The sequence below is a fragment of the Myotis davidii genome, unplaced genomic scaffold (genome assembly GCF_000327345.1).
Source record: "Myotis davidii unplaced genomic scaffold, ASM32734v1 scaffold1611, whole genome shotgun sequence".
Taxonomy (NCBI): domain Eukaryota; kingdom Metazoa; phylum Chordata; class Mammalia; order Chiroptera; family Vespertilionidae; genus Myotis; species Myotis davidii.
The window spans coordinates 60,801-74,166 of NW_006283011.1; the positions used below are offsets into that span (position 1 = coordinate 60,801).

Here is a 13,366-nt window from a genome sequence, read left to right on the forward strand (position 1 = left end):
TACACCCCCCCCCCCCCCCATTGACCCCTTTTCCCCGCACCCGCCCCAGACCTTTACCACACTATTATCTGTGTTCATGGGTTATGCACACAAGTTCTAACCAAAAATAACTTTGACAAATGATACAAATGAGCAGGTACTCTTAATACTATTATGTTAGGTTGGCGTGCCATAAGCACATAAATTATAAACAACATATATAATTAAATTTTAAAATTAAAAAATATAAAATATAAGTCTAAAAAATTACCTTGTGAGAGAAGTTATTTCGTAAGTTAATTAGAATGGTTAAATGACCATCAAGTTTATTAATCAATTAAGTTATTATGCTTATTGGTAATATTCATGCAGTTCTCTGATAGCCTTTTGCAGGATTGGTATTAGTGTTCAAGAGAGCTCTGGTTTTGGAATCCCTGGGCATACACTGTCATTACATTACTGTTGGTGTTACAAAAGTCTTGATTGTGTCATTTTCTCTAGGTATCTTATTTTTTTAGAATCCAGTTGTAAGCCTGAGTTTTCTGTCAATAATATTTAAAAATGAAGAAACATGAGAATTTATTTCTCCTAAACAAAAAGATTAATGTGAAGGCCATCAAATAGAATTGATTTCCAAATTCTCTTTAAGTTTATATCATATTAATCATATAATAGTTATTCCAAGTTCAAATTTTATTGTAACAGAGAAAATTCTTCCTCCTCTTTGGCTCCTACTGATAAGGTTAAATGAGACACTGCATATAAAAATGTATTAACTGAAACATGTTCTTATTAACCAATGTTACCTAATATATTTAATTAAATAAAAATGTAATAGAGATGCTAGGAAAGCTTAATTTTTATTATCTACTTTTTATTTATAACATTGAATCCTTAATATTTACTTTTTGCTGGGGAAAATATTTACTAATTGTGGTAGTATGGATGAACGTCACATTGCTGAAAACCAGAGTCCTTCCTGTCCGACTGGTTTTCTTGGTTCAGTGGATCCTTTTCGCTCTTACAGCAAAAGAAGCTAGCCTTTGTTAGTGATTCTCTTGCTTTCTGGATAGAAACCTTATTTATCATTTAACGTTTTTGTGAGGCCTATGTGTCAGGCATGTTTAGGAGAAGTGGTACAAAGTATACAATTGCCAAAGTGGTCCATATCTAGTGCTAATTCGAATACAATGTTGTAAGTGCACTAATAGAGCTATGCAGAGAACATTATGGGCTCATGAGTGGGGAGAGGGTACTTAAGTAGACTGATGAACCAAGAAATATCTTCCCTAGGGTACTTAAGTAGACTGATGAACCAAGAAATATCTTCCCTAACAGCTTCATAGTATTCACTGAATACAAACTCTTATGTCAGACCCATGGGGTATAAAGATGAAAAGATAGTCCATGCTCTCCTGGAGTCTAACTCAGGCAGAGGAGTAAATAGGCAATTGGAATACATGTGTAAAAGCAGTATAGGGCGTAGATAGAAGAGACATTTAATCTAGTCTTGGTATGTCAGGATAAGTTTCCTGGAAAAGTGGTGTTTATTTTAGAGACTAATCTGAGTCTTCAAGGCAGAGAAGAAAGACGCATCTAGTCAAGCAGCTGAAGATAAAACTGGAGAGGCAAGCAACAAAGTAGATTTATAAAGAGCCCTGAGCCCTTTACCAGCAGTTTCCCTCGACACACTTAAAACCCAGAGTTCTTACCATGTCAGTAGAGTCTGTTATTATTTGGCCCTCTCTACCTCTCATATCTCATTTCATGCAATTTCTTGTGGGCAACCTCAATGGCCTTCTTTTAGTTCCAGTAACATATAACTCTCTCGCCTCAGAGCCTTTGATCTTGCTATTGCTTCTGCTGTGAATGCTCTCTCCATGGCTCTTCTCAACCTTTTGTCATTTTTGTCATAACTTAGATCTCACTTTCTTAGAGAGGCTATCCCTAACCCCCTCTACCTAAAGTATAAAGTAGGCTTCTCATAACTCTCCATCTTAGTGCCTTATTATTTTTCTTCATACCTCTGATTACAATTATTATTTAAAAGATTGTAAGTTTTTTTGTTGAATTGTTTATTCTGTCTTCTTACGCCACACTGTTAGGCTTCATGAAGGTAGGAATCATGTCTGTCTTATTCACTGGTAAGTTCCAGCACCTGGAGTAGTGCCTAGCACATAGTAAGTGCTAAGTAAAATGTTTATTAAATGACTGAACAAATTCAGTAATCTTAGTGTTTAGTACAGTGGTTCTCAACCTTCTGGCCCTTTAAATACAGTTCCTCATGTTGTGACACAACCATAAAATTATTTTTGTTGCTACTTCTTAACTGTAATGTTGCTACTGTTATGAATCGTAATGTAAATATCTGATATGCAGGATGGTCTTAGGCAACCCCTGTGAAAGGGTTGTTTGACCGCCAAAGGGGTCACGACACACAGGTCCAGAGAACCACTGGTTTAGTATGATGCTATTTTAAGAATTAGGAGTGCTGTTTTAAGATCTTCAGCTAGTCAGTGGTTCTCAACAGGCATCTAGTGGGTAGAGGTCAAGGTTGCACAAAACATCCTGCAATGCACAGGACAGCCCCCATTCTCCCACAGCAAAGAATTATCCAGTCCAAAATGTCAAATTAAGAAAGCCTATAGTAGATGATGATTGACCAGATCTGTGTTTTTAATCACCTTCTCTGAGTTGATGCTCTGGACAAGATATAAGACCTTGGGGGCTTTTAGTTTTCTTATCTATAGAGACATGTCAGATTTATCTGGTACAGTATTGAATGGCACAAGCTCTGAGAATAATTTTTTTTTCTCAGTTGTATGTGGGACAGCCAGCACCCCTTTATTCATATTTTTGGTTCTTAATTTCAATCACTCATCTATATGAAACTTGTCATACTCAGAGGTCATGTAGTTTGGCAGAATTATAAATTACATTTGTAGCAAAAGTTCTCTGAATAAAGGCCTAAGATCAAGCAGTTATTAGCTAATTTGTTATAAACAAATGATCAGTGGCATAATAATTAGTCTGCTTGCACACTCTTAGAAATACAGAAGTACCGACTGGTTGTTTTTTTTCTTTTTCTAGACCTTTATCCTAAAATCTTATCACTGAGTATAGGAGTTTTGTAGGAATAAAGAAATCTTAGAATGAAAGTATTTTGACTAGTGTAGACTTTTTATTTTAGGAACAAATGATGAGAAAGAAACAAGCAATGCATCTTGATGCAAGATATGTCACAATGGTAGAGAATGCATATTACTACTGCAACCCACCTCCAGCCGAAAAAACAGTGAAAAAGAAACGTCCTCCTCTCCAGGAATATATCCGGAAACTTTTGTACAAGGATCTTTCCAAGGTCACCACTGAGAAGGTAAATCTTAATGGAATCATGGAATAATGGTCAACGTGAGATTTGTGGTAGTTATATAATATTCAACTAAATTTTTTTCCATCCTAATGATAATAGTATTAAAAGCAGTGTACTTTCCTTCTAGCCTGTGCATGAAATTTTAGGTCAGGGACATATATTTCAGTTTTCCTAGATCAGTTTATTTATAAATTGCTTCAGTGTCCCATAAATTATAGGTAAGAAATGCAGGTACTTTGCATTGTTCACATTTTGTAAATGGAGAAATTAAAGCAGAGCTGTTCAAGTCTCAAGAGTGAAGTTTAGGAGATTTGGGATTAGATCCCAAGGCCCATTATGATTGACTCTATACAAATCACACTAAGAAATAATAGATATGTTGATACATAATATATGGGACAATATTTTGTTTTCCTATTATGATAACTTCTTAATTAAAAGGGCCATTCTTCTAAATTAAATTTTTTTTGACATAGAGTTTCAAAAATATATATAACATCAAAATTTAAATTTGCCTTTACATATTTTTCTTGAGAGTAGGGGCTCTTAACCTTGAATGGGTGTTAGGAAGCCCATGGCCCTCTAAAATTACATAGTTTTGAATTCTGGGCCTGTCTGTATTTTTCTGGAGATAAGGTCTGTGGCTTTCTTCGGATTCTCAACAGGAGTCACTTTCCAGAAAAGTTTAAGAACCACTGATCTGTTAACTGAATTATTGTAGTTACCTTACTAGAAACCTCACTTTTAAGTAAGATATGTTGAGCATAACATTTCTTGGTTTATTCTACAAGTTGAAACAATACAATGTAGAACTTCTTTCTTTTTAGGAGATAAAGTAATGGAAATTAACTTCTGGACAGAAAATACATCTGGGGAGGATAAAATGAAATAATAGATGGGTGGGAGAAAAGGTAATAGGAATGATAGTGCAGCTTTGAAAACTGAAACCAACTTTCAGAGAGTCGGAAAAATAGTTGTTTGAAACAATAAGGATTTTGATAGCTGTTTAGAATTGACTAGAATTGTAATCATTTGGTAAAATTTCCTGTAAGCAGATCCCTTTTTTTGTAGGCTTATTATTAATTTGTGGACTATAGAGAAAATAAGTTATATGGGGCTGATAAGGGAGAATTGCAATTTAATGGTTTGATAGACTATCAAATATAGAAAAATAGAGAATACTTACGAAGTTGAGATGACATTAACATTGCCAGTGAAGCTGATATGAGAAAATATTTAGTACTTAAAAGATGGATTGTGGATATAGAAATGAAAGGACTACTCTGCAATCTGCCAATAATATCTATATTCTTTCAGAATCAAAATGGATAGAACTTGATGATAGGTAGAGCTCTGCTAATTATCTCATTGACAGTATGGTCTTTGAAATCGTAATACCTAACTTTTATGGGGTTATTTATAATGTGGCAGACACTTTCCTACATACTTCACATGTTTTAACTTGTCTAATCCTCACAACAAACTAGCAAGTGCTTTTATTATCCCCCCTTTTACATATGAGGAAACAGGACACTGTAATGTCAGTCTTGAGGTTATGTCTCCATTTTAAGTGATCTTTTAACCAATTAAACTTGGGTTTATTTATTTATTAATGGAAATTTTTGATTTTTAAAAGAAGTGTCTAAGATTATTTAGAGTAAATGAAGCACAAAAGAAATCTTATTTTTGGTGAACCTTGGGAATTTTTTTCAGTGACTTTAGTGTATGAGTATATACTGTTAGCTTGATTGAAGACTTAGAAACTCTAGGAAATACAGGGACATTATAGAAAGATGGAGGAAAAATGAATACCATTGTGAATACCAACGTGAATACCATATCTAAACAGTCAATAATTAGAAAAATCTCATGTTTAATCTCTAACGTGAAAAATCTGATAGAGGATCTCTGAAGTATTTCCCATTTCAAAAGTTCTTTATCTGCATTATCATAATAACATATCTATATTATTGGGTATATTGGATTATATACTTTTCTAGTAATTTAAACAAAATTCTCTTTGTTTAGGTTTTGAGACAGATGCGAAAGTTGCCCTGGCAGGACCAAGAAGTGAAAGATTATGTTATTTGTTGTATGATAAACATCTGGAATGTGAAATATAATAGTATTCATTGTGTGGCAAACCTCTTAGCAGGACTAGTTCTCTACCAAGAGGATGTTGGAATCCATGTTGTGGATGGAGTTTTAGAAGATATTCGATTAGGAATGGAGGTAACACAAACTTTCTTTAAAGTTGTCAAATTGGAGTTTTGGAAGAATTTAAATAACTTTTAAATCCTATCATTGAAAAATAAGAATTTGAAGACCTTCTTTTATCTATGTGGTGTCTTTTACTATTACCTCTTCAGAATTAGTGGTTTCTTCATAAACCCTGCTGTTCTAGATTTACTGTGCTTCCTTCTCTCAGGCTAATCCTGGGATTTATTTTGCCTCTTTTTCTCAAGTCCTGTGAAGCTTATTTTGGAAGAATATAGTACATTTTTATTATTTCTGGGTTACTATTGGGAAAATAAATTTATTAATTAGAAGAATTGTAATCCATTTGGTAAAACTTCCTGAAGCAGATCCCTTTTTTTTGTAGGCTTATTGTTAATTTGTGGACTATAGAGAAAATAAGTTATATGGGGCTGATAAGGGAGAATTACAATTTAATGGTTTGATAGACTATCAAATCAATTCACTTAATGATAGCTAAATACCAAATTTAATATTTAACATTTTTTTATTAAACTTTTTAAAAAAATTGATTTAAATAACATCGATTGTCTGCCTTCCACATGTGCCCCAACCAGGAATCAAACCTGCCACCCTTTCATGCATGGGATCAACAGAACTACACAAGCCAGGGCAATTTTTTTTTTTTTTTTTTTTTTTACATTTTGTAGATACACATTTCCTAAAGAGAGAAAAAGGATACTCACAAGTGACCACCTTATTAGAAAAGAAGCAAAGAACCCATTAATTTTTCTCTGTTCAGCGTTTCTTCAGTAATTGATACTGTCAAGTGACAGAGGGGAATTTTGCCTCTTTTTACCACATTACTGTTCTTTAATGCAAATCTTGTCTTTTTTTTTTCTTTTAGGTTAATCAACCTAAATTTAATCAGAGACGTATCAGCAGTGCCAAGTTTTTAGGGGAACTTTATAATTACCGCATGGTGGAATCAGCTGTTATTTTTAGAACTCTTTATTCTTTTACTTCATTTGGTGTTAACCCTGATGGCTCTCCGAGTTCACTGGACCCTCCTGAGCACCTTTTCAGAATTAGACTAGTGTGCACTATTTTGGATACTTGTGGCCAGTACTTTGACAGAGGTTCCAGTAAACGAAAACTTGATTGCTTCCTTGTATATTTCCAGGTATATAAGCTGAAATATGCAGTTTGGCACCATTTAATACATTGGTTGTGTTACAAAAATATTCGAGCAGAAACATAGCATTCACATAGCACATATGAGATATGTTCATAATTAGATTAAATTTGATTTATTCTTCCTGCAAAGATGCTTTAGAGATTTAAAAAATTTGATGAATTTTATAATATAAACATTCTAATTCCATTGTAACTTTTATGATTGATTGTTAATTTTGAAAATTATTTTGGTGTACTTTATAAATTTGGAATGGTAATTTATGAATTATATTTGGTACAGTAACTTAAGAATTAAAAAACTTGTGATTTTTACATGTACATTTTTATCATTTATCTGTGTTCTGGCTTTATATATGAAATTATTTTTAAATGATATAACTTTTTTTTTTTAAAGAAAAAACTCACTTTGGGGAAGACGTTTTTAACATGAAAGAAACTCGAGTTGTGATTTTCATATCTTAATTTTATGTAAGCTTATGATTTAGAGCAAGTGTAGTATAAATTGAATTCAGGTACAAATACAGAGATGTTTCTACAATTCCTATAAAGTAGGTGTTCCAACAGTTAACTTTGTAGGTTGATTGTTTGGAACCCAATCACTGTTTCCCATAAAATACTGAGCAGGGTGAACAATTCACTGTTGAATTGTCTAGATGTTGTTGAAAGAAGGTATCCATAGTACCATTAAAGTCTATATGATCACTACTTCTAGTATTGTTTTCACTCATCCATTGATGAAGAAAATACATTTAAAACTAAAACTGGAGGTGTAAAAATACATCCACATAGTGGCTGGTCTTAAGTGGGGGTAAATGTTCTTGGGGAAGAGCAGTTTATTAACTTTATCTTACCATGAGGAAGGGGATTGCACATTTGAGAATCAGATTCCCTTTGTCTCTAAGAACTGTCTTAGGTTGAAGACTGCCTGTATTGAAAACCAATTTTGCTGCAAAGTGTTAGCTGTAATTGTCAGCATCCAAAGTAGAATCTGTTTCAGAAGAGAATCCTTATTTGCGTTTAATCTGACATCCCAAGTGGAGAGAAAAGGGCTATCCCAGTATATCCAAGAGACAAAGAGACAGAGGCATTTTCCACATTGATTAACAGGCAGAAATATGCAGCAGGCTTAAACTTGAGGGGATGAAGTAAGAAGTGAGGCCTGGGGATGAGGTCAGTGTGTTCTGCCTAGAACGTATAGTGAACAGTTATGTCTTGGAAGGCCAGGTAGAAAGGATCACCCATAGTAGTGCTTCTAAACTCTAATGTGCATACACTTTACCTGGGAATAGTATTAAAATGCAGATTATTATTAAATGGGTCTGGGGTGTGGACTTGAGATTATGCATTTCTAACAAGCTCCAGTTGAGGTCTGCAATTTTGAGTAGCAAGGACCTAGAACAAACTGGGGAAAGAAGAGTGAAGCACCCAGAGGATTACCTGCTTATACACAAGTAAATTCCTGGGTTGTGCTCTTCAATTAATGTTAACTTACAAAGTATAAAACAGAATGAGGGACCCAGGTAGGAGAAGAGAGGGAAAATATCTAAACAGTGCCATATAACACAGTAGGTGTTCAATAAATGATTGTTGATTAATGATTTTTATATTTAAAACCCTATATATTTAGATACTTTAATTGACCTTTTTAAAAATCAAAGCAGGTATTATAGGGAAAATGATGAACATTTATCAAAACTATGTTTTTGAATCTGGTTGTTTTGTAAACTTTAACATTTAAACCCAGTTTGGGAGTGGGGTTTCTGACTTGTTTCATTATCTGAAAATTTATTTGGTATTTTATTCACAATTTTTCCTTGTCTTTAAAAAGATTATGACAATTATAATAAAACAGTATTTAGATTCAAGTCACCAAATGGCTTAGAAACTGTAGATGGAGGGAAATAATTGGAATTAGGATCATTGCTGTCGACCATTAATGAAAATGGTAGGTGTCTTGTACAACTTTTTAGCTTAGTTGTTATAGTTGGGTGAAGTCACATTACAGATTATTATTTAAAATATTTTGTTATTAATATTTTATAGCTAAATTTATTTTTTATTTGTCATCAGCGTTATGTTTGGTGGAAGAAAAGTTTGGAGGTTTGGACAAAAGATCATCCATTTCCTATTGACATAGATTACATGATCAGTGATACACTAGAACTGCTGAGACCAAAGATCAAGCTTTGTAATTCTCTGGAAGAATCCATCAGGCAGGTGCAAGACTTGGAACGAGAATTCTTAATAAAACTAGGTAAGCAATTAATTACAGAGAGACAATGAAAGTGATATTTGGCAGATTGTTTTTAGAATTTGCTTTATAATGTTATCAGACTTTACCTTTGTATACTTTCCATTTTTATATTGAGTGTTACATAATATTAGGTAAGACATATGGGTGACATATTTTTTGATTTCATAAAATAATCCCAAATTGGAGGTAAATACTTATGTAAGAATTGAAGCCAATGATAGTGATGAATAAATACAATCCTGTTGGCCTCTCTTAATTTTAGAATTTTTGGTTGCTAATATAAAATCTACTTTTAATTAGAGTACCTCTTACAATACAGTATGTAACTGCAACAAGCGTTATTTCTTAAGACATTGTAGGCTAGAAACTATAGAAGGGGATACCTATTAGAAGTTTGGAACTACCCTACAGAATTTCAGACCTTATTCACTGGGAGAGTTGTCTCTATTTCTAAGGACTAGAGAAAATGTGAGAAATATGCTACAGGAGAATTGGTCTATTTACTTTCTCTGTGTCCTTTTGAATTTGTTGTGGAAGAAGAGGTAGCTCTTAAAAAAAATATGTTTATTGATTTTAAAGAGAGAGGATGGGAGAGGGATAGAAATATCGAGTAACTTAGTCGGCTGCCTCCTGCACGCCCCCTACTGGGGATCAAGTCCACAACTGGGCATGTGCTCTGACCAAGAATAGAACTGAGGACCTGTGGGTTCATGGGTTGATGCTCTACTACTGGTCCACACCGGCTGAGTAGGAGCTAGTTCTTGAATAACTCTCATGAGGGACTGTAGGAGCTAACTAACTTTGTCAGTGGAAATAACTGGAACATGTAACCTTACTACTCTGATTTACTTACAGATACTTGTTAGCAGGTTTCATTTTAGTCATTTTAAAATGACATGTTTTCAGGCTATTAAGCTAGTATTTTATTTCCTGCTAGCACTTGGGACCCATAAGGCTGTCATTAGGAGATTCTTACCTTCACCAATTATATTAATTGTATAAATTTTCTCCATTGCATATCTGAAGAACTACTTTTCATGGTGAAAACATTTGGTACTTTTTCCCCTCTAAAACTATTTTTTCATATTGCATCCAGCATATCAGTAGGGTTTCTTTCTCCATAGGTAAATTCTCTTTTGGAGAATATGATTGCTGATATCTATTCGAGCATTAATTTTAAAGGTGTTTCTGATTATGCAACTATTAACTTTTCTTAATACTCAGACCATAAAGACATATGTGCTTCTTTTTGTACTTTGCCCCAAATCATCTACCCTCTTTTCCTTTTTAGACTTCTAGTTGTATAAAATTATCATTTTAAGCAAAGTGCTTATTTATTTATTTATTTCATTAACTTTTTATGCTTTGAAATAGTTGAGTGTTAGCCTTGTTTCTCAAAGATCTTTATGAATGATGCTCTGTATAGTGGGCATGAGGGAATACTAGTTTGACACCCAGTTTGGTAGCAGTAAAGAGAGCAATGTGCTTTATCCTTTATTGACTGAAGGTTAAATTAAAGGACTTCAGACTCCCTTGAGGAGTCTGTTTAGAATATGGAAAGGGAAAAATAGGTCAGCATTTGCAAGTGAAACTCTATAAAGATGGTTGCAACTGGAAATTATACTATGAAGCTGTCCCAATTTAATTCTGTTTTAAACAGTCTTTAAGTATCAGGAAGAAGAGCTACATTAAAAACCTATATTAAATCTATTTCCTATTGATTAAATCCAGAAGATAATACAGAATCAAGAGCCTTTACTAGTTTTTCTGATTCCAAGCATGTAACAAATTCATTATCTCGGTTTTATAGCAACATAATTCTAGCATAATAGTTAATGGATAAACACTAAAAATTTCTCATAATTATGCTTAACAATAGTTTTAAATAATTTTTAATATTGTTAAAAGTAATATATGTTCATGGCAGAAATTTTGAAAAATAAGACAAAAATCACTGATACTTCATACTTAAGGATAATTATGTATTAACATTTTGATATATTTTCTTTTATTCTTTAAATATTTTTCTAATGTTTATACAATTTTATAAGTGGATTTCCCCTACATAATACATTATGAAATTTCTTCCTTGCATAAAGTATTTCTCTAAACCTTTATTATATTTTTTAAAAACTGGCTATATTCCTTCGTATAAATGTACCATAATTTATGTAATTCCTGTTGTTTGACACAGATTATTTCAAATTTTGCACCACTATAAATAACACACTTGAGTTATATTCTTGTGCATCTTGATTTCTTAGCATAGACAGAATTATTGGCAAGTACATTCTCTTTAAATTTAATAACAAAATTAAGATGGTAATAAGCAATATTGTTTAATTCTGACTTGGAAGTTCTAACTAGTCCTAAATAATAATGGCTAATATGCAAATTGACTAAATGGCGGAATGACCAATCGCTATGACACGCTCTGACCACCAGGGTGCAGACGTTCAATGCAGGAGCTTCCCCTTGGTGGTCAGTGTGCTCCCACAGGGGGAGTGCCACTCAGCCAAAAGCTGGGCTCACGGCAGGCGAGTGCAGCGGTATTGACGGGAGCCTCTCCTGCCTCCACAGCAGTGCTAAGGATGTCTGACTGAAGGCCTAAGCCATCAGTTGGAAATTTCCGAGGGCTCCCAGACTGCGAGAGGGCACAGGCTAGGCTGAGGGACCCCCCACCCCCAATCCTGCTGAGTGCACGAATTTCATGCACTAGGCCTCTAGTATTATAATAAAAGTAACAAAAATGAGGGAAATAAAGTGAAAAAAGGAAAGAAGCCATAAGAATAAATTATATTATAAATTTAAAGAGTGTATTTCATAAATTAGAAATAAAATCAGTAGGATAGATAAAAGGCCCAGAAGTTGTCCAGTTAAATTCAGAACAATCATTTATGGTGAGCCAGGAATATTAAAGATAGGATAAGGGCAGCAAGTGAACATTTGGGAGGAGAATTTGATAGAGTGCCACATCTTATATCGCCAAACTCTAGGTGGTTTAAAGAGTTAAATATTTGCCCTAACCAGTTTACCTCAGTGGATAGAGCGTCAACCTGTGGACTCAAGGGTCCCAGGTTTGATTCCGGTCAAGGGCATGTACCTTGGTTGTGGGCAAATACCAGTAGGGAGTGTGCAGGAGGTAGCTGATCAGTGTTTCTCTCTCATCGATGTTTCTAACTCTCTATCCCTCTCCCTTCTCAAAAAATTCAATAAAATACGTTTTTTTAAAAAGTTAAATACTTACTCTTTCAAAGTTAAAAATAGTTCTGATTATCATATATTTTCAGAGGTTAATTTTCTCAAATTTAAAATGATAGAAGAAAGCATATGTATAGATTTAGGTTTTTAAAATGTACAATAAAAATTAATATGAAATTAGTTTTCTTGCTAAGTTGTTAACACTTACATAAAGAACACAGGTAAATTGGTAATAAAATAGAATACCCCAATAGAAAAATGAACAGGACATAAATAAGGGAGAGCAGGGAAGAGTTGGTGTTTTTATTGAGTACTGCCTGATTGCCAGAATGATAGAGGAAGGTAATATTACTGATTTTTGACAGATGAGTTTAAAGCCAAATCAAAATACTAGGTTAAGCAATCAAGTCAGCTCTGCTCTTTCTGACATGTTAAGTATTTGGGGGAAATGCTCAGCATGTCTAGTAAACAGAGAAATGTAAATTAAAACACAATCTGAAAGGAAGTACTATAGTTTATTACTATCTATGTTATGAGCATGAAAATGGAGGCATCAAGCAGCTCAAATTTAAGAGGACAGTATTTGATTTCTGTCTCCAAGTACACTTAATTCTGACACAGACATTTAAATATTTTACAGTCTAGAGTTTGCATTTTGTCATCCCTGTTTTTTATATATACACTAGAAACCTGGTGCATGAATTCCTGCATGGGTAGGATCCCTGTGGGTGGCCTGCAAGGGATCGGGCCGAAACCCGCAGTCCAATGTCGCCTGCAGCTCCTACCTGCTGCTCCTGCTCATCCCGGCCCCACTGTGCCTGCCGCGGGCTTGTGCCCAATCAGTCCCGATCAGGAGAGGCTTGCGCTGCCACAGCAGCCCTCGCCAGCCATGAGCCCTGAGTCTGGCAACCTTTCAAGGGGAGTGGCCTGTGGGATCGGGTTGAAATCGGCTCTCTGACATCCCCCGAGGGGTCCTGAATTTCGAGAGGGCACAGGCCAGGCTGAGGGACCCCACCAGTGTGCGATTGGGCCAGGGAGGTACAGCAGGAGGGCTCCGGCGCATGTCCAACCCATCTCACTCAGTCCCAATCGGATGGACCCCAGCAGCAAGCTAACCTACCGGTTGGAGCGTCTGCCCCCTGGTGGTCAGTGCACATCAGAGCTAT

General features: G+C 34.7%; 1 protein-coding gene across 1 annotated transcript in view; it reads left to right on the forward strand.

Annotated features, from left to right (window-relative positions):
* LOC102758860 (regulator of nonsense transcripts 2) overlaps window positions 1–13,366 on the forward strand; it is a gene marked incomplete at its 5' end in the record, with an annotated part of 86,134 nt that overhangs the window by 50,414 nt on the left and 22,354 nt on the right. The window contains 4 exons of the mRNA XM_015562047.1: window positions 3,170–3,355; window positions 5,381–5,584; window positions 6,456–6,731; window positions 8,816–8,999. Of these exons, the coding sequence (XP_015417533.1) occupies window positions 3,170–3,355; window positions 5,381–5,584; window positions 6,456–6,731; window positions 8,816–8,999 (850 nt within the window). The remainder of the gene's footprint in view (window positions 1–3,169; window positions 3,356–5,380; window positions 5,585–6,455; window positions 6,732–8,815; window positions 9,000–13,366) is intronic.